At 33.3% G+C, this 22,290-nt stretch overlaps 2 protein-coding genes and 1 pseudogene across 3 annotated transcripts; 1 reads left to right on the top strand and 2 right to left on the bottom strand.

Annotated features, from left to right (window-relative positions):
• Nucleotides 1-4,911: 4,911 nt before the first annotated feature.
• On the bottom strand, nt 4,912-6,812 carry LOC123215465 (annotated as a pseudogene).
• A 5,127-nt stretch (nt 6,813-11,939) lies between these two features.
• On the top strand, nt 11,940-18,405 carry LOC123216877 (choline/ethanolaminephosphotransferase 1-like). 2 transcript variants are annotated; one of them, XM_044637511.1, is made up of 20 exons: nt 11,940-12,013; nt 12,188-12,359; nt 12,481-12,490; nt 12,594-12,644; nt 13,404-13,481; nt 13,583-13,658; nt 13,759-13,781; nt 13,864-13,964; nt 14,258-14,352; nt 14,466-14,534; nt 15,410-15,479; nt 15,942-16,005; nt 16,079-16,119; nt 16,211-16,295; nt 16,700-16,762; nt 17,077-17,135; nt 17,245-17,297; nt 17,631-17,703; nt 17,927-17,972; nt 18,082-18,405. In XM_044637511.1, exons 2-19 carry the CDS (start codon nt 12,223-12,225, stop codon nt 17,946-17,948), a joined length of 1,170 nt encoding a protein of 389 aa, XP_044493446.1. In that variant the 5' UTR covers nt 11,940-12,013; nt 12,188-12,222; the 3' UTR covers nt 17,949-17,972; nt 18,082-18,405. The 2 variants fall into 2 exon arrangements, with proteins under 2 accessions (XP_044493446.1, XP_044493445.1); XM_044637510.1 differs by having other exon boundaries at nt 11,943-12,053.
• Nucleotides 18,406-19,528: 1,123 nt separating this feature from the next.
• Nucleotides 19,529-21,259, bottom strand: LOC123215964. Its single transcript, XM_044636290.1, has one exon. It carries the CDS (start codon nt 20,896-20,898, stop codon nt 19,681-19,683), a length of 1,218 nt encoding a protein of 405 aa, XP_044492225.1. The 5' UTR covers nt 20,899-21,259; the 3' UTR covers nt 19,529-19,680.
• Nucleotides 21,260-22,290: the final 1,031 nt, after the last annotated feature.

Genomic DNA, 22,290 nt, shown 5'->3' with positions numbered 1-22,290 from the left:
GTCATCTCACTTCCTTTGGCTCCATTTCTTGCTCTAATTACACCTTTAACTCTTCCTGGTTCCCACCTTGATCGGTTAACGAAATTTATCTGCTATTGCCAACAACAGGTAGTGTCAAAAAGGAGTCAAAGAAGGAAAGAGATTGATCATAATTAAAGAAGAGTTGACCAATAATCTTGCTGAAGAATTGCACTACGGGGATACCCCAAATGAGTAGGAAATAATTGTGCTTTATTACCACCAGTTGGTGCGTTTGAACGAAGGTGCCCAGGCATTACTCTTTTGAGCAATTTTGTGACAACCTCTAACCCCACCTTGTCTTCTGGCTCATCCCTGTATTACAGTATTCTGATTGTACTTCTTAATTCAGAGAAATTCAATTTCTATATCACTTTTATGTATAAAACTCTGTTGCTTGGCCTGCTTCATGGTCATAAAACCATTGCTTTTAAGAGTTAACATAATTCACTAGAGGTATAAATAACACAGCTTCTTCATTCATATTACTTGTTAAACCATGAGGCATCCCAAGCTCTACCAGGAAACTACTTTTAGATTTCATCGATTCTCCAGCAACTTCAAAACTACTTGTCAAAACCATTATTTATGTATATTATTACGTGATTGAGTATTACTTTAATTTTATTTTAAAATTATCTAATCATATTGTAATATCTCTGGTCCAATAACTCGGTCCACTGTCAAGATATTGTCCATTTTGGACACACAATCCATCATAGTTTTGTTTTTAGGATTTGTAACCCAAAACGCGTCTTAACAGTTTAAAGAGTTCACAGACTATTTAACTAGTCAAATTTTTTCACATCTAACCGATGTAAGATACATAGAAAGAATACAAATAGACCTAGCATCTCTCCCGTGTTTTGTCGATGTGGGATTTGTCTAAGTGTATCACACATATGATGTCACATATGTAATACGCATAGTTTTATTGTTTTTGAAAGGCCAAATGACTATTTCCCACCCAAGGTATGCTGTAATGACAAGTTTCCACCCTTTAACTATGGAAACACCAAATACTCACTCATGGTCGGTTAAATTTAACGAAACCCTAACCCCTGAAAATTTAATCTCATTTTTCCCCCTAAAAGTTTAAAAACTAACATTTTTTCCCTAAGCTAAGTTTGAAAAAATCGCATTTCCCCCCCTAGGGTTTAGTTTTCGAACCCTTTTCACTTTCTCCAGCGCCATCGTCGGCCGTCTCCCCCTCCCGACGGTTTCTCTTCCATCGACGACCCCTCTCAACTCCACCCCAACTCATCCGACGTAGAGAGACGTCGTCTGGGAAGAGAAATCATCTTCCCATATGAAGACAACTTGTCTTCCCAGAGGACGACAAGTCGTCCTGTCTTCGTCTGGGAAGACGATCGTCTTCTCAGACGACGACGACTGGGAAGACGAAGAACTTCGTCTTCCCCGACGAAGTTCTTCATCTTCCACTGCTTCTCCGACGCTGATCGGGCGTCCAAATGAGAGGAAAGAGATCACCGGAAGGAGAGGATGCTTCGGGAGGGAGAGGCCGTCGACAATGGAGCCGAAGATTTCAAAATGAAACCCTAGGGTGAAACTACGATTTTTTAAAACTTAGGCTGAGGGAAAATTTTAGTTTTTAAAGTTTAGGGGGGCAAAAGTTGATTCTATTTTAGTTTATTTTTAATATTATAGAGAAAATGACGATTTTACCCTTACCACCGTTAAAGTTTTGTTAAATTTAATCAGCCATAGAGGAGTGTTTGATGTTTCCATAGTTAAAGGATGAAAACTTGTCATTACAGCATACCTTGAGTGGAAAATAGTCGTTTGGCCTTTTTGAAAAGGTAAGGGTATCTCACACGCAAGCCATAATCTTGCTTTCTCTTTGCAGTGGCTACAAGACCTTTACATTCCCAAATACCCACCCAAACGTATATTTATTTTTAACATATAAAAATAAAAGAGACATCAAAGCAATGATCACCAATCCCAGTTGCTCTCTCTCTCTCTTTGGGTATATTTGGAGTGTTATCATGGCAAAACCAACTGACAGAAACGTGAGGACGGTTGAGATACAAACAATCTCATTTACAGCTGAATTTGAGTGTACTATAAGTATACTGTGTATATGCAGTGAGCAAGAAGAAAGAATCAGAAGACATGAGACCCCACTGACTCTCTCTTTTTGCAAATAATGTTTGATATTGATCTGGAGACCCACCAGTCACTAACACCACTCTCCTCAGTCCTCTCTGTTGAATCTGAAATTGTGTCCCTCTATCTCTCTTGCTCCACTTTTGTCATTAAGCTACAACTTTTTCGCTGGGAGTCACTTAAGTTTACTCAGAAACCAATTAATTAAGAAAATGTATAGTGACATTTGTTTATCGTCACTCAGGATTCTTTGTTGAGACATCAAATTAAGATCTTTGCTTCTTAAAATGAAGATCATACAGCTAGATAAAGGTAAATTTGTGAGCATTTGAAAAGTAAGTGGAAACAACACCACTAACTAGACAAAGATTGATCATCTGCTTATAAAGTAAATACAGTAGACTAACCAAACAACAAACATAGATTTGCCATTGATCCTCTTTAAGAAAGTTCATGGTTTTAGCACAGGAAAATTTAGAGGTATCATTTATACATAAATCTTAGCCAATAAAAGTTGCCGACACTTGGATGAACTGGTTAATATTCTGCCAACCAGAAATTGTTGACATTTGTATATCATTAAGATAATTCACATCTCCTATATTCACAAGTTGCTCACAAGTGTTACAGAATCCAGAATTCCTACTGAGCGCAATAAAAGGTTCTTTTTCCTTTTCCTCTTCAGATCTTTTGATCAATTTCTGGTCAATATCAGAAAGAGCAATTTTATTACGCCACAACAACGGTGGTCCAGTTTATGTGAATCATGCTTTTAAAGGAAACAGTGAAGCCAAGACAGTAAGGGAAAGTTTTCTTCTTGGACTATTTTTCATGTGACAATAACTCGATGCATAATCTGTGTATCCCGTTCATGCCCAGTTGTTAAAATGAATGAATAATCAGTGCCAAGGCTTTTAAACTGGAAATCAGTTCTAATTAATCACAAATGGCAAAGGGTCAGATATGTTCATGAATCAAGACTGCGTGTCAGCTATTCAGTGAACTTTTAGGACGATATGAAGAATAGTTACAGATTTAATTTATTTGGCAGTGGACCTCAAAGCTTATGAAGAACTCAACCACTCAAAAGCTAGAAACTAAGCTGAATTTCGTGTGAAAAGCAATGAAACCATCAATATTTTTAACAAATGGCAAGTATCTCGGGACAACATAAGAAATAAGCAATGGGCATGTCTAGAGAGCAGTTTCTTGCATTCCTTTGCTAAATAATCTGACCATGTGATTTGACGAAAACTAAATAATATTGTTAAGCGTACACGCTAAATCAGTTTGCACCTTTCTTCCTATAATAAAAGCAATAATAAAATTATATGCACACCGTTTTTAAAATACATTTAAGTGTATAGATAATATATCATTATATGATTAGATAATTATATAATGATACGTCATTTGTATATCAATTTATATACTCAAAACTGTATATATATAGCATTACTCTAAAAACAAATTGCTCCATAGGTTAAATCTTGTGCCAAATCCTAAGTATGAACTTGGCTTGTTGGAGACAAATTCTTGCTTTCTTCCACTCTATAATCAAATCTTGCATTAAAACCAAAGATTCAAGATTAGCATTTGCTCATTTTTGCCAATTGTTACAATCCAGAAAGTACCTCACTTTTTCTTTACTACTTCAATCCTATCTTGAGATGCCTATGAAGATTACAGCAGGAGAAGCCGGGACTGTAGTTGGTGTACGAGGAGAATCCAGTGTCAATCATCAATGTGTATTCTTGGTTTTTCACTAAATTTATAATAAAATAGACTTTAATATCATTTTATTAAAGTTGGGGTGAGAAATAGTCATTTGGCCTTCAATATATTACTCTGAGAGAGAGAGAACCAGCAAGAGGATCCTCAAGAAAATAAAATGTCATTTGGCCAAGTAATAGATTCTACTTGGCAAAGGTAAAAAGATTAACCAAGAGGATTTACGGTTCAAATGTTGTCAGATAGAAAAAACAGTAGTGGAAAAGAATTCTAGGATAAATGCAATAAAAAAATGTGTAACAAAAACAAAGAAAAATTAGTGGCTATGTATCAGCCTGCTATTATAAGGTCTATTCTGAAACATTCATGCTAAAGATTGATTCTTAATGTTAGAACTGATTCCCTGAGCAATAAGTGGAAATATGATACTGACTTAAAGTTGATGAGTTCAATAGGCGTCCACACGAACAATTTATGTGTCAATTAACCTGATAAACCAACAGAAAACAATTGAATTGGTAAATAGCAGACTATTATTCTGAACTTCTTCCTCGCAGTACGTTAAATACTGCTGACATGTGAAGCACTTTTTCAGTTGAAAAGAGAACCTGGCTGGGTACAGTAACATATTATATATATCAAGTTATCAACTTCAACTCGTGCGAGAACAGTGGCTAAAAGAAACGCAAGTTCAAAGTTCTTGATGCTAAAAAGGAATAATCATAATTGCCTCTGCAATCCAAGATTCAACCGTGTCAAAGATATTCCAGGAAAAGTTACCAACTAAGACAAATATTGGAGTCCAGCTGAATATAATGCTTTTACGGTTTTCTCTGTTAATTGGCTTCATCAAGTTCTTCTGGTGTTCTTTTACCTTCATAGCACCCATAACCATCCAAACTTGCAGTCCTCCACAAATTCATGACTCAAAACATATTAACCAGTAATTTCATAGAATTGGCATATTTCTCAAGCAAACAAACACCTGATATTGAATTCTGAATTAAAAGAGATAAACTGAAGCATAGAAAGTATCCAAGAAAAGGTCAAGTGCGATTAGTATTCCAAATAAAGCCATGCACTATTCTTACAAATCCATTCTGAAAGAAGTCAGATCAATCCAACACTGCCAATACATTATTAATGCAACAGAAGTCCATAACTAATACGACTGCCTCACAAATATGAATATTATTGAGTGCTTATAGAGACCACTAGACAGAGAGACTAGACGACTCAACATTTGATCATCAGATAACATCCAACAAGCAATTTTTTATTATTAAAAGCCCAAGAAATTTATAAGTAAACCACAACAATTATGCCAATTCTTCATCTTCTTCCTCTTTCCAGCAGCATCTCAGAGTTAATCTAGGAGAGACATTGCCCCCGTCCTAACAAATTTCTGGAAGACAATTGAACCACCCATTCCAAGCTCTTCAAGGCCACTCACTTCATGACAGTACCCCATCCAACAAAAAACTCCTGCTCAATAAACTTTCCTGCAACCTCAGCATGCACAGATACGGAGAAATCGTTTCGTTGGAAACAAGCCAAAACCCTTTTCCACCAGCTCACTCAAATTCACTTCTTTCAGATCGTAACCAGATGTTTCAAAGCTTGCATAACTAAAACCATCTTCTGGCGTAACATGGATAGTAGAAATTGCAGCCTTTTCATTTGAATTCATTGAATAACCACTGGGTCAAACTCAAAATCGCATATCTTGGAATCTGGAAGAATCTTTCTGATACCAGAATTGATAGTCATATTACCCACTGAACTTGATTGGGTCTTATAAAAAACAGAAGCCATTTCCCTGTCCAAGCCTGTCATGCACATCTCTAAAGTGTAAACAGGGTCACAACAGATCATTGATTCTGCAGAAGCAGAGTACACATGCCACTTTTGAGACTTGCACAACCCACCAATTACGTAAGCATTACTGCCTGAACCAAGCTTCCCAAAGTAGCTATCAAGAACAGAAACTTCTTCTGAGAAATTACGATGAGGATATGGCTGACATCCAGGGAAAATGAAGCTCCCATGTGTATACCTAACTGATTGTACTTCAAGTGATAGGGTCTCGGCCAACTTCAGGATGGGTGGGATTGAAAGAAGTAACTTTGTAGTCCCACAGGTTTTGATGATGATCGTTTATGGATAGACAAAGAGGCTAGACTCCGACAGGACATAAGAATCAACATGATCATTTGACATTGAAGAAACTATAGTGCACTCAGCCGGTGTTGGAATCTCATCTAACTGAGCCTTTAAGAGGTACCAAAGGCCTTTTCCTTCAGGATCAACAAAGATGCTTGGCTCAAAAAAAGATATTTGAAGCCTCTTTTCGTAACCCTCAAAACCAATTGCAGAGACATCCATGGCAGTATAAACAGAAACTATTTCAGTTGAAAAGTAGTATGCAATCACAGTGCTGCTAATGTTGCAGGTATATCAGAGTTGGAGAGAATGCAGTTGCAAAGTGAGAGAAAGAGGAAGACGTTGATCAAAGAAAACAGAGTAAAACTAATCACTAATTATGCAAAATAACAGTACACAAATCACGTTATGTGATGAGTTCACAAACTTGAAAAGTATCTGGATGGCTTGCGAGCACACTGCATAAGGGAAAAAAAAAAAAGAATAAAACTGTTAACATAACCCGTCCAGGAAAGATAATGAATTGGTATAATTTAGAATAATCAACATAAATAATTTTAAAGCCATTCCAGAGTGTGGCTATAGCTTGCAGAAGAATAATAGTATAATAAACTTACATTGGAGTAAGCAGCAGATCTGAACTTCTTGATCCCACCATTTGGTCGAATGTCTTCAATGCTGTAACCAAGAGGAACTTCGTAGAATAAAGATTTACTACTACTAGACTTCTTCTTCCCACCTTTAGACTCCATTAGATCATTCAGTCCCCCCTGATCAAAGCCATCAAATATAGATTATTGAAGTATATCAACAAACAAAAATAGATTAAAATGATTAAATAAAAATATTATTTCGAAACCAAATGAAAAAATGGTTTCCAGAGCATACCAGTAAGAACTAGAGAAAAAACTTACACAGGACAGGAAAAAATTCAAGTTATCAAAGAAGGGGAGTCAAACGAATAATTCAAAATGCCACATAAATTGTAAAAATTGCTGAAGTCGGTTAAAGATTAAAAATAATAAAGAACTTTTTAATTTTAGAAGAGGGGAAATTCAGTTCATTATTTTAAGACCCTGAAGTCATACAAATGCGTCTTAGAAAGAAAACGGAGAGATTAGTGTTTTCTCCAAACAATGTTATTTAAGGATTTTCTTAAAAATTTGGATTTAGGTTTAGTTTAAAAAATGAAACTGATGTTTTCAATTAAAGATATGATAAATTGATAATATGTTTAAAAACCACAGGAAATCGTACATTATAGATGTTATACAACTCCTGTCATGGCCGAATCAAACAATTCCTCCAAAATATCTATGAAAATTATCAATTCGGCATCCAAATCCCAATTCATTGATGAGTAAAAACCAAAATAAATTCAATAACCATGAAATTTACATTCAGGACCGCTAATCGTCATAAACATGCACGTAAATAAAAACCCTAACCTGAAATTCTCAAAATAATTTGACAAAAAGAAGTTACATTACTTTCCACCTCATACTTACAGATATTACCAATCTCGAATCTTTATATCAGCTATATCACCAGCACGATGACAATCAGAAACGAAAACAGAAGATAAAAACTCCAAAGATGCAAAATATAAAAGAAAGAAAAAAGGGACTTGCAGAAAACTGAGATGAAAATTGCCAAGAATTGAAGGATTGGTGGGAGTAGTGCGGGGATGTACTTGTGTTTTATGAGAATGAAATATTTGTGAGTGGATATGAGGGGAAAGCTGGCTTTTTTGTAATAGATTACGCGGGGATGTTTATGATTAAATTACGATATTGCCCTTTCTTTGATTTTCCAATTAAGTTTGGAATATTAGTTTTCTAGCCTGTTCAAAATTAGTCAATCATAACCAGATTTCACAAGTTTCTTAGAATAAGAATGGAAACGAACCAATCAGGACAAGTTTCTATTCTAAACTGATTTGATTTGTTTTGGTTCCGATTCCTTTTGACACCGTCTATCTTGAAATAGTTTTTTGAAAAGGCCAAATGACTATTTCCCACCCATGGATTGATGCCAAGTTAATTTTTTATTTATTAACTATTAAAATTTTAAAAATTGTTTTTTTATTAAATTTTATTATTATTGTTAAAAATAAAATTATTATTTAATAAAAATATTTAAAAAATATATAAATTCATCATATTTTTTCTCTCTCTCCACTCCCTCCATTTAAAAACTAATAATTTATCTTTACCTTCCTCTTACCCAATATTTGAAAAATGAATATTTCCATTTAAGGTTTATATTTTTCTCTTACTGCTTATCTAACGATCGAAACTGACTAACTTTCACCCTCCCATCTCTCGAACGTGGACGAATCATCAATCCACAATTTATCGGTAAGGATCTATACAATGTAATTTTACCTATCAAACCAATATGAACTTGAATTAATTCAGTTCGAATCTAATTGTAATGACACCAACTTAAAATTTTACTAGAACACAACTTCGTATATTAATATAACTACAGTTGGACCTCCTTGATAATATAGTCTTCTTCACGTCATACAAAATCTTAATTTTGGTAACCCATAAAGAAAATAACATACGTCAATTAACATGTTTCACTAGTGATTAATTATAGGGTCAAGTAGTCACCAGTTTTACCTTTTAAATTTCACTGGTACCTCTCTCAACCATAAGTCAGTGGACAACCTAGAGCACATAATATGGCACTACTAAATGAGGTTATTGATGATATAACCGATGTCATCACTGTTTCAATTAAATAAAAAGACAATATCATCATGACACCCTTATTAGAGACCTCGACCTCCTCCGTTGAATAACAAGTCACAATGAAAATATAAGTTTCTGGTATAACAACTTCTCATCTTCGTATAGAGACAACAATAAGATATTCTTAATAGAGGATTTGATGTCCTTTTTTACATGTAAATAATAACTAATATCATAAAAACACCAACTCTTGATATGTAAAGTATTATTCATGACATGTAGATAATGATTATGTGTATGTTTAAACTAAGCTTATTTTAAATTTATTCAAATTAAAATTATTTTAAAATTTAAATAAATTTAATTTTAATTTAACCTTAAATATAATATTTTAAAATTTTAGATATTTAATATAACCGAGTTCGAGTAAAGTTGAACAAATTTTATAAGTCTTAAAATTGAGGTCGACCAAAGGAAACATTTAGTCAAAGGTCAAAAGTCCAATTAAATATAGGGCTTAAAAACCGTGGTCAATGTCTTAGCCCGGAAGTAGGGAAAAGGCAAATTAATTAGGAGAGAATGACAACCAACAAGCAGAATCAATTTAGAGTCCTCGAGTTTAGACTTTGACAAATGCTTTTGGTTTTTTTTAATATTATATAACGTAGTGTTAAGTGTACAACTTTTATATATAATTTTATATATAAATAATAATATATTATTATATGATTAAATAATTAAAAAATAAAATAATATTTAATCATATAATAACACATCATTATTTAAAGCAAGGTAATATAATATAGTTTTACTAAGATAGAATAGAATTCAACCCATGTGTAATTGATGAAAAAGACTAGGCAATATGCTTTTATAACTAGGTCAAATGACTATATCTCACCTTAACTATAATGAAACGATATTTTTATATTTTAAGTCTTAAAAGTTTGTTTACTTGTTATTCACTTTTATTAGTGAATTATATTTGATTTCAATATGAATTACTATTTTGTTTTTTTGTTAGTGTAATGATGAACATGATCATAGCGTTTAATATAAATGCTAATTATTAGTATGTCTTTAATTTATTTAAAATTATAAAAATAAGTCATTATCGTCATTTTCACCACAAACATCATTAGTTATCATTGATTTCTCTCTTATGAAAAATTTTACTTTTATACTCATAAACTGTTTTAACCAAAAACCAACTTTACCACGAGCTTTCACCATTTCATAGTAAAAATGCTTTATTGTTATCTTTACCATTAGATATTAGTATTTTCTCGTTAATAAAAATTTCACTTTTATGTTCTTCTCTCCGCCGACCATCAAAATTTCTTTCATTATTTGCATGCAACAGATTTTGAAGTGATGAAATTGTGCCCCACTTGTATCGTTGGAAACAAAAAACTTGGAACGATGATGATATCTTGCCAAACAAGACATTTATTTATTGACAAGGAATAGTTTATATTGTATCATACAAATGAGATGGGGCAAATAGAGAGTATAAGGGACGAGAATTGCAATGAATATTTTGCGAGAACGGTGGCTAGAAGATGGAATTTATCGGCCATTAAACATGTTTAAATTTTTGGTCTTTCAAATTAGATTGAGAATGTGTTTGGAAAAAGAATGATGATGTGCAAAATAAAGAAAAGTTCTTGATTAAAGCAAAAAATTTCGATTTTGCATATGTTTTTTGGGATAAAAAAAATAAGAAAGAAGAAAAAGTGGATAGAAAGAGAAATATATAAAATATAATTTATTTATATTATTTAACTATTAAGACGCATCGTTTATTTTTGACATATGGAAAAGCAAGCAATAAAGTCATCAAAGTTTTAAGGCCAAAGGATTTATTCTCACCAAAGTATTATATTTTCCCAAATATCCTTTCTTAATTATGAGAATCTTAAACAATTTATCTATGAAAGGTTAAGTCCGTTAATTTTAAAGGTAAAATTATCATTTTATTTATAAAATTAAAAATAAATTAAATTTTTTTTTTCTCTCTTTAAACCTTAATTCTCTCTTATGGTTTAATTTTCAATATCTGATATCATCGCCAATGATGAAGAGTCCTCAATATATTACTGTACTCTAGTGGTCTCTCTCCCCTCCTCTGAAAAGTTGATTGATGAAGATCACATTTTTGTCTGTAAAGACGATCGTCTTTTTAAAAGAAATCATTTTTTTAGATGAAATATTCATCTGTCAGCATCCCAAAGGAGGGAAGAGAGACCGCCAAAGTATGGTGATGCGTTGAAGACTCTTCATTGCCAACAATAGCACCAGAGATTGAAAACTAAACCCTCAAAAAAGAAATGTTATTTTTTAAAACTTGATTTATGGGTAAACTATTAATTTTTAGAGTTTATGGGAGAAAAAAATATTAAATTTTAAAAAATTAAGATTTTATTAACTTTAATTATTTATGAATAGATGTTTAAGATTTTTAAAGTTAAATATAATAATTTAAAGTAATATATATTTTGGGTGGGAACAAATCATTTGGCCAAGTTCTATTTGGCCGACTAATATTGGAATATGGGCTCCACGCGTATTTGGTTCCTCATTTATTGAAGTCAAGGAATAAGCCGTAACAATCTCATATGTATGTAAAGACCTAAGCACTATTTTTCACTCAGTTTAATTTAATCTCAAATAATATATTTATGATTTTTTAAAGATTTAAACATCCCTTCATAAATTAATTATTATTTAAAATTTAGTTAAAATTAAAGATAAAATTATTATTATATCAATAATATTAAAAAAATAATAATTTTTTTTGTTTAAAATTTTCTAATTTTAAAAAATTATATATATTTTTTAAATTTGAAGTTTGTTTTTTTCACCTTTTTAGTTATCATTTTCAATGCTAATAATCTTCTCTTTCTATTCTAAATTATTGTCACCTCCATCTCTTTATCTTATTAATCGAATTCACTTGTTGATAATGATGATTTTAGTTAGATCAAAATAATATTTGGATGTATCAATTTTTAGATAATTTATCTAATAATGTTAACAAGTGAATTCGATCAAAAAGATGAAGAGATAAAGATAACGATGATTTAAGGTAAAAAAGTGGGGTTATCGGCATTAAAAATAGTGATTAGAAGGGGTAAAAAAACCTAAAAAATGATTTTTCAAAGTTAGGAAAATTTTAGACGAATGAATAAAATGGTTATTTCTCATTGCGAGATTCGGCTTCACTTTCACTCCTCCGCGTTTCATACACTGTCCCTTCGTTTCCACATGTCTCTCTCTCTGTCTCTTTCGATCTCTCCTTCCTTGAAGGCATCTTCACTTTTTGTTGTTTTATTCTTTTAAATGATCCCTTTCTCCTCTTATTTTTTAAAAATATATTTTAGATCTAATCTATAGATACTTCTTTCTTGTTTATTTACCTTCGTTGGATTTTGTCTGCTCAGAAATTGCGAAGAGACTTGACATTTGCGAGAAAAAAATGGGTTATATAGGAGCACATGGAGTAGCAGCGTTGCACAGATACAAATACAGTGGAGTTGATAATTCTTATCTCGCCAAATATGTATTGCAACCTTTTTGGAGTCGTTTCGTCAAAATCTTCCCCCTATGGATGCCGTATGTTTATTCTTTTTTAATTAATCTGTTCCTTTTGTTTTATTTTATTTTGTTCTGCTCTGTTTTATATGTTTGCTAACTCTGTTTTTGTGTTTTGGTTTTGTTTCTGTATTTTCTCCAGACCGAACATGGTAAGATATCTCTTAATCATACTTTAGTTTCTGTTTTGAAGATTTTGTAGGAAAAATTCGCGATCTCTTGATTTTTTGATCATTGATTATGTTGTTTTTTTAGATAACACTTACTGGATTCATGTTCTTACTTACCTCTGCTCTGCTTGGATATGTAAGTATCATTTTCTTTGTTTTCTTGTTTTATAATTTATATATGTTAGGTTTTCCACTTGATAAATGTAATGAAGACTCTCCGGCGGCATATTAAGATGATATTCTTGGCTTACCAGATTCAATTGTTGTGGGGTGGTCAATGCTGTTTGGTGTGGTTGGTTTGACCATAAAGGAATGATCCAGCTCAGATAATTATAAGTACTAAATGGTTTACACTAAAGGGATGTGTGTGTGCGCAAGTAGGGGGAATTAGAAATTAAGAGAGAGTGTATGTTAAAGGAAAACACTAGGAAGTAGAGAGATAAAGGGACAAGAGAAACGATTAACATTGCAATTGCCTTTTCATTTCCTTAACGAAACGTTTTTAACAAAATCAATACACTGTTTGACGTTTCTTCTTACAAATTTGAATGACCTCATAAAATGACACCGTTTGATTACAATTATGATCAGAACAGAAGTAACCCCTATTTATTAAAGCGACACTGTGATATTCCTAACTTCATTAATTAAAACGACACTGTGTTTCTTCCACTGTTCTTCTTCAACCTCTTTCCCATGTTTTTTTTTTTTTTTTGGCTTCAGTTTGTATCACTTGCATTCACAAAGTTGTAATGTGTGTGGGTGAAGAATAGATAATAGGTGCAAACTTTGTAAGATTATTTGGAAAAGTAAAGAGGCTCTTTTCATGAAGATGTGCCTTACATTTTAAACAAATTTACTTTTTTAAATCCTTTGATCTTAATTTGTATTTCAGATATATTCGCCCCATTTGGACTCACCTCCACCAAGATGGGTTCATTTTGCACACGGTTTACTTCTTTTTTTGTATCAGGTTTGTCTACCGTTCAAGTTATGCATGAATTATTTATTGTGCATGCATTAGTACAATATTTTTCCTCTTGGCATGATTTTCTGATACCAGTTGCATGCTAGACTTTTGATGCTGTTGATGGGAAGCAAGCAAGACGGACAAATTCATCTAGTCCATTGGGCGAGCTTTTTGACCATGGTGATTACCTTTTGTTATGTCTTTTGCCCAATATTCACTGTTTGATATTAACGTGCAATGTTGATGAAATGTATTTCTTGGTGTCTTCAATCTATTGCAGGCTGTGATGCACTTGCATGTGCGGTATGATTATACCATCTTTTGTTGTTATTCTAGTGAGTATGGTCACTACAATTCCTTTTGATATGTTTGTGGATGCTTTCAGTTTGAGGCCATGGCTTTCGGAAGCACTGCTATGTGTGGAAGAGATACTTTCTGGTTCTGGTTAATTTCAGTTGTTCCATTTTATGGAGCAACATGGGAACAGTAAGAATCCAAACCATACTGGTTCTTTCTTTTGCATAAACTCAATAGAATCAGCTCTAACCAATGAACAGCTATGAAGTTACTGAATTTATACATCAAAAGATGACTGCTGTTTAACCCTCTATAATGGACATCGTTTATAATATTTAAGTTATTTCTTTTGTGTCTGCAGCCTTTCTAGTTGTAACATAGATATGGATTTCTATTTCCAGTAGTGTTTTCTCTATATAAGTTCTATTTGTGCTAGATTTTGTTAATTAAATATTCAATATTGATGTTTTGTGTTGTTGCAGCTATTTTACCAACACCCTTATTCTTCCGGTGGTCAATGGACCTACAGAAGGTCTTATGCTGATCTATGTAGCCCACTTTTTTACAGCCTTAGTTGGTAAGTTCCTGCAATAAAATTTCCTTATTGCGCATTAAAGTCTATAGTTATGTATTTTTAATTTTCGTTTTCTCTGTGTTCCCTCTCATAGTTATGTGAGTTCTTTTTCATAGGTGCTGAATGGTGGTATCAGCATTTTGGGAATTCTATCCCCTTCTTGAGTTGGGTGCCACTGATTAGTGGTAAGGCTACATACTTAGAGCAGATAATTATTATATTTGACATGTGCTTCACTGTGGCTCAGAAACTTTGACACTTAACAAATGAATTAAATTATACTGGATACAGTTATGATGGAGTATTGGTTCTCATTAATGATTAAGATTATGTGTTCAAAACAGTCATACATGGGACATTCAATGTATCTTTTTGTATATTATGCGATGATGATAGTTGTGAAACTATCTCTAGACTTTTATAAGGATAATTATCATAGTGGTTACTGTGTGATGGAATGTGGTGTCTATAGGCTTTTATATGTGTTATTATTTTAGTACAGTGACCTAAGAAACATCTTCTGAGGGCTTTTCCAGAGATTAGAGTGGCCCTTCATATTTTAACATTTCTTTACTCATGCAGGGCAGCTTATGTTTAATGTAGAGTGGTTGGCTTGGTGGCAAATTCTGCCCCAATGCATTCTGGATTTTAGAGCTTCTCAACACATTATCAGCTACATCTTATGATAATTTGATATATTCTTGATTCTTTTTTCCCTGACTACCCTTGCCTACTGAGCCGTGTTTGCATAAGTTTTTTTTTTTTAAATTTTTACCTTGAAAAGAACATATTATTTGTTTGCTGAAAATTAAAAACCTTCAAAACATTGGATTGACTTGCTATGATGCATGTTCTGGTAGCTATTGTTATAATTATCTCAAGAAACGTGATGATGTTTGATTGCAATTCATTCAGTTTTTTCTTAGCATATGCAATATATAGCTCTTGATATTACCCTGTTTTCTTTTTTCTGTCTTTTTTAGATTTTACACTAACTTGTTTTGTTTTATGCTTATACTATTTTTTGCTCACATACTTATTTTCACTGTTTTAACTTCAGGGATCCCAACTTACAAAGCTGTATTATATTTGATGTTATTCTTTGCTGCTATACCTACACTTTACTCCAAGTAAGTGGTTTCTCTATCCTAAAGTTTGAATTGGAACCTGGCTTTGGTCTGTGAAGGGATTTCCATGTACTCTATGACTTCCTATATTCTTGCTTTTTCACTTTTGGATTTATGTTCTTGTATAGTCTTTTGGTTCTTATTCATTTAGTTAACGTTTATACAAAGTACAGCGTAGAAACTGGGTACCGACAGCATAGAAACATTATGATCATTTTTGCTTTCTGCTCTCCCTATTATTATTATTATGGTCTTCAGTCCACGGCTGTATAGTTTATTTGTGCTCAAATTCTTGGCATGGAAGGTATTTTGGAAATTGAAACATCGAAGATTTTTTTCTCATTTATGTATTTTGTTTCAGCCTAGAATTTTTAATTAGAACTTATAAGCTCAAATGTGGCCTTGCACAATCTTTTTGCTGAATGTCTTCTCAATCTCCCTTATGTGTTCTATGTTTCTTTGCAGTGTGTCAAATGTCTACAAGGTCATTCATGCTCGAAAAGGAAGCATGTTACTGGCTTTGGCAATGGTAATCCTTTAAGTTTACTACTTGATTCTGTATTCCATTATGCTTATTAGGTGGTGTTGTTTGTTCATGACAGCTTTACCCTTTTGTTGTGCTTGTGGGAGGAGTGCTTGCATGGTATGCCTCAGTTTATACCTCTGTTTTTCATGTTTAATACTAGTTCTGGATATTTGCCTTATTTTTATACAGGACTCATTTTCTTATTCAGGGATTATTTGTCTCCATCTGATATAATGGGGAACTATCCACATTTAGTTGTGTTGGGAACTGGACTTGCGTTTGGGTTCCTTGTGGTAAGATTTAACATTTGTGTTGCTGCATCATAGAATCTCTAACTTCCTTGAATGTTTGTTGTGTATTCATTATTGCAAGTGAGGATTACATTTGAAAAAAATTATCATATTGCCTGTTGCAATCAACTAGAACAAATGAATAATTTGCTCATTGTTGTTTTAGTTGCTTGCTATATGACTATTAATATCTGCCATGATGTCACAATTGGGGGGTCTGTTCTGTGGTATGAGCCATGGTGCCCTAACTGTTAGTTTGTGGATCTCTAGGAATACACAATGGGACTTTTATATATATACATACATGTATATATAATATTTCTTTTTGCTTTTGTTGAAGTTTCTCTTCCAGTATATGATTGGATTCCTTGTCAGATTGTTGCTGATAAAAATGCTTTTGTTGACAGGGAAGGATGATTCTGGCTCATCTGTGCGATGAACCCAAGGGATTGAAAACTAGCATGTGCATGGTATGTAGCATCCGCACTCAAAGTTATGAAACCAGTTCTTTACCTTTTCAGAACATTAGAGCTTTACCTTCTCTTTTCAACTTGTTGTACAATTTATTTATAGTTTTCCCTTTCTTGGTTGTTACTCATTATCTTTCTGCAGCTCTGCAGATTATTTACATTTCAGAGATAGAAGGGAAACAATTTTATTACCTTCCTGTTCCCCTTTGAAATGTTTGAATTTTGATAACATTACATGTCTTGCTTGATTTATTAATTAATTCTGGTATTGCAAATGAAAATGGGGTTATAATTTTTATGTGTTACTTGTGCAGTCGCTTTTGTATCTTCCTTTTGCGATTGCAAATGTACTTACTGCCAGACTAAATGATGGGTGTGTTGAAGTTTGTTTTACTCGAGTATTCAGTAGTCATTTTATTGTTGCTAGTCTTGATTTTTAGGACTCATTTTCATTTATGGACACCTTTTCTTCTATGTTACAGAGTTCCATTAGCCGATGAATTCTGGGTTTTGCTTGGGTATTGTGCATTTACAGGTAAATAGTCTTATTTTATTATTATGCAATATACTCATTGAGAATATCCTGTGAACATGTGTTTCATACAGCATCTTCCAGAAACTCTATTGTGTATCTGCCTGGTCAGTTGACTTTTTATCTCCTTTAATTTCCTTTCTGAAGAAGAAATTAAGCATGAATACTATGGGCAATCATAATCACTTTTTCTGCATAAAATTAGGTTTTTTTTTTTTTTTGGTATCAGAGAGACAGTACTTTTATATGAACTAAAAAGAAAATTTATAGAATTTATGTGACAAAGCTTTTATATTTTGTGCTCTGTGCCTGACGATTCTCTTTTGATAAACCTAGCGGCCCTCTATCTCCACTTTGCCACATCTGTTATTCATGAAATTACGACGGCTTTGGGAATATATTGCTTCAGGTAAGAATTTTATAGTAACCATATTTGGTTGACATACTTATTGGACGTCATATTGGTTAAATTTTCTGAGCCCAGAAATCATTTTATTTGCTCATTGTTCAGTATCTTGATAACTTTAGGATGCCTTAGTATTAAGCATTAGTAAGGTCTTAGATTAGAAGATTGTTTCCTTGCCTTTAAATTGGACTGTCATTTGAAAAGTTTATTCCTTGTGAAATGACAGGATTACCAGGAAAGAAGCTTGAAAGTTCCTCGATGCTTTTGTTTGGGTATGCTCTTCCCATTTTTGTGACCTATGTCTTTCAGATTGCTGTTACTTTTACCTCAGGTTTAGAGTTCTATCTGTTACCAATTATATTTGAATTTCTTTTCTACTAGGGGAAGATTTTTATTAGTGCGCAGTTAGAGCAATGCAGCAAACCCAGAATCTGGCATATCATTTTTTATTTGTTTGGACCAGACCCGGTGTGTTGGGTTCATACAACACTTTTCTAGATTATATATTAAGTCTCTGAAATGGAGTTAGGTGATTTTGTTAGCCATATAAAAAAACATTACTTGTGATAGTAAAATTTTATTACTGATAGTTTCCTGTCTATGGGATTTGAGTATCTGGATTCTGCTATGTAGATTCTGGATGAGTTTTGGGGCTTCATGTTGCTACGTTTTTTGTTAGATGAAGGGAAAGACTAATTTTATTTACATTCACATATATGCATGAAATCATCATTTAGAAGACAAATTGCCACTTTTTGCTGAAAACACAGCAGCTAAAATTATCATTCCCATTTATTTTCTTCAATACAAATCTCTCAACCAAATGTAACAAAAACCCAATTTCCTTCACTCACCAATCCTTCCAACCCATCCAAATCTTTCTTCTTCCCACTTCATTCTTTGAATCAATTGTAAGTGTGCTCAACCCAACATTTGGACGACACTTGTGTTTGAGCAACAACTATTTCCCGAGCCACGGCATTCTATCTGTGCATCGAGTTGTTTATTTGCTGTTTTAGCGTACCTTCATAAATAAATATGAAAGGCGCTGGATTTCTATCGGAAACAGAGTTGCAGCAACTGCATGTACTCATGTCCTCCTCCTTGGAGTTTGTTAATGGTTTCCTGACGCCCAATTTGAAGGTAGGTTCTGGTCGAAAATAGTTATTTGTCTTAAGTCATAATATAGTTACATCTAACTATATGATAAGATATCTAAATTTATACACAAATTTACACTCATTATTTATGTATATAGTATTATCTAAATCAAATTAGCATTATTTTCCATCATAACTAATTGGCCTTCTACTCATTTGACATGAATAATAACAATCCCGACAACAAAACAAATAATGAAAAAGTGAGTGGCTTACTAATATATAGGGCAATCTTACACACTAAATGTGGATGCAATGCAAGTGGGTATGTTGTATTCATGTGAAGCATAATCATGAACAGCCAATACCTTCCCATTTCCACATTCTATTTTAATACTTATTTCACCCAGCATCATCCTCTGTACCTTCGACGCTTCCACCTACCAAATTAAAGCTCTATTGAAGCACCAAACTTTACCTTACTCCTCTCACTTTATTTTTATAAAAAGGAATTCGTCAGATTCTTTTTGTTTGTTAGATCGTTTATTCAGAGTCAAACCAATCACACTAGATATTATTATACTACATAAGTCAAGAGTATACTCTTGATATGATATTAATAGGTTTTAAATCCAAACAAATTCTTTTAGTTCCATTGTGAATAAATTCACTTTCTTTTACGCCTAGCATTTATTACCTTCTTTTTATGTGGGTAAAGCCATGCAAGATACAAACAGAAACCTGTTAGTTTATTTTTTTGGTATGAACATTTGCTTAATCAACATAACTACTTCTACATGACTGGCCAAAAACAGAGAGCATGACACAGATGATATAGATTTTAATTAAGATTGGCCTAATTAAACTACATAAATAATGTTTATGATGGATTCACCATAAGATCTTCATGATCTTTCTTCCTACCACTAATCCAACTTGAATGCTGCTTGAAAATCCATCTCCAACCTTTGAAACTTTTTCCGCTCTTTTTAATCCCTCTTTCATTCACTGTAATTCTACATGAACCACTGTGACACAACATCTCATCCCCACCACCACAGGAATCTCCGCCCTGATCATGTGACAAAAACTGATAATCACAGCCTCTCATGCTGCCAAAAGCTGAGTTTGAATCTTGCAGAACTCCCATTTTCACAGCAGGGAACAGACGATAATCCCCTATAGATTCTGATGGAAAATCAAATTTCAGATCAATAAAACCTGAATCTTCCCCACCAGTAGAGCAACTTTCTTTAAGTGAAAACACACGTCTATTAGCACCACCACCACCGTCAACCTCCGTTTGACTAGCCTTTCTCATACCCTTAAAATCACTGCCAAATTGATCAGATTCTACTGCTGAACTCTCTCTCCTTTCACTATCAAACCCACTTTTCCTTGGCTCAGCTTCACTGAAGCCACTTCTTCTTTCTGGATCAAAGAGTGGACCATTGTTGACCCCAGAACTCCTAGCAGCTGAAATTGAACTCCTGGCTCCGGAATAACTCATCAAATCCCCACCGTCTTCTGAACCCAAAAGCCCACCGCCCCTGAAGCTACAAAGAGACCTGGACCTTGACACAGTACCCATATAATCAACAACCCATAAATCACTTTTCTCATCGAACCTACCAACACTTTTGCCATTATCTTTGTCTCTTTTCTTTCTAAACAACCTTCCAATTCTCCACAAGCCATTCTTTTTCTTTATCTCAACACAGCTGCTGTTACTTCTCTTGAGCAAGATAACTTCTTCCGATTTCTCTCCGGTGCTATTTCTGGGCTTAGAGTTTTGATTTGATGCAATAACTTCGTTTTGCTTGTCATTTTCAATGAGAAACGAAACACGGCCAACACTGCCCACCTCAACAGTGCAAGAATTGCGATTGGAAGAGATTTCAGAGCAAGAGCATGAAGAGAGACGCTGCTCTCCACAATCTGAGCACACCAACTTCACTAAACGATCTTTAAGACAATAAGCACATATGCCAACTGAAGAAGACTGAGGATGTTTCCTGCAAGCAAGATCTGATGAACAACTATAATCTGAGAAAAACTCATTCCTGTATACTTCCACGGCTTTACCTCTATCTTTCATTGCTTCCCTACTTTAATGGATTCAAATTATAGGTATATAAGAAAGCAAGATAAAGAATGGAGATGAATCAAAAGAGAAGTTGAGGAGGGAGAGATAAAGTAAAGATTTTGAAGTAAGGAAGCAAGGTAGTAAAGATAGAGCGGCATAGAGAATCGTCAACTTTACGTTTTCTTTCCTAAAAAGAAAAAATTAACAGTGGGGAAAGAAGAAAAAACAGTGATATAGAAAGCACTAGTTGCTGTTGCCGAAGGTATAATTGTGTGGGGAAGAGACTGCAACATCAAATTGAGTAAAGAAAAATTAAATTAAAAAAAAATCTGCTTTGATCCATCAAGTCTGGCAACGTAGCTAATGCTAATGCATGAATTTGCCAGTATTTATCCATAGTCCAGGTTATTGGTTTAAATCCCATCAGTCTGTCACTGGTTTTTGTGGTCCTCTTGGCAAGATTTTCTTTACTTTCTGTCATTAGTCTTGACTTTTGGCAAAATTACTTCAAATCTCTTATGTCTCTTCTCCTTGTTCATTCTCGAGTAGTAACAACAGTTAGCTTAGATCAAAATCTATAACATCAGTTCAGTTCACATCATAGCATACCAAACTTCTTATACAAAATTATTGGTTACCTTTTTCTTCACAAAAGTTCCTCATCAAATCCCTTTTCTTTTTTTTTTTTTTAATGTTTGAAGAGCTTTTTTTTTTCTTTTTCCTGATTGATGGAGTATGAATTCATTTCCTTGTTAGTCAACAAGTCTCACTTAAATTTATATTAATATTTAGACTAAATATATATTTTTCACCTAAATTTTAATTAAATGATTTTAACCTTTTAAATTTTAAAAATCTACTTATTTGTCCGTCATTCATTGAAGAATATCATTTTGCTCCAAACTTTTAACTTTTCCTACTTCTTCTATTCATCTTTCTTTTACCTCCCATCTTCAAAACCAAATCCATTCTACACATTGCCATGATCTCACTTATCTTCTTATCTTCTTTTTTTCTCTCTCAAAAACCCCATCAAAACCTTCACTCTTTGTTCTTCGAGTTTTGCTCCTCTTTTCAATCCAATCCAACTCCAAAACTTGATCCAAAAACCCCGTTAAAACCCCAATTTTCCTCATAGATGAGTTGGGTGAAAAGACGAATTTGTTTGTGTTGTGATAATTAATGATTATGTCATGTTGTTGATTGGTGTTTGGATGGCCGAATTTAAATTGTTTGGTAGTGGATTTTGGTTGAACATGCATGGGTTGCTTAATGGTCTCGTCGATAATTTGCTTTCGCACCTCTTTCTTTGTTTAAAAAAAATATATCATTAAAAAAAAGTGTTGATTTAACCCTTTTTTTTAATTTAATGACTTTTATTAATAAAAACAAATAAAATCCAAA

This window comes from Mangifera indica, chromosome 5, assembly GCF_011075055.1.
Source record: "Mangifera indica cultivar Alphonso chromosome 5, CATAS_Mindica_2.1, whole genome shotgun sequence".
NCBI lineage: Eukaryota > Viridiplantae > Streptophyta > Magnoliopsida > Sapindales > Anacardiaceae > Mangifera > Mangifera indica.
The sequence above is the reverse complement of the archived record's forward strand: the minus strand, read 5'-3'. Positions and strand labels throughout refer to the sequence as shown.

Bases quoted from the DNA above. Each gene is read 5' to 3' on its own strand.
- LOC123215964 (XM_044636290.1), bottom strand. From the start codon at position 20,898: ATGAAAGATAGAGGTAAAGCCGTGGAAGTATACAGGAATGAGTTTTTC.
- LOC123216877 (XM_044637511.1), top strand. From the start codon at position 12,223: ATGGGTTATATAGGAGCACATGGAGTAGCAGCGTTGCACAGATACAAA. The intron at 14,535-15,409 runs GTAAGGCTACAT...TTTTAACTTCAG, and splicing joins TTGGGTGCCACTGATTAGTG to GGATCCCAACTTACAAAGCT. The intron at 15,480-15,941 runs GTAAGTGGTTTC...GTTTCTTTGCAG, and splicing joins ATACCTACACTTTACTCCAA to TGTGTCAAATGTCTACAAGG.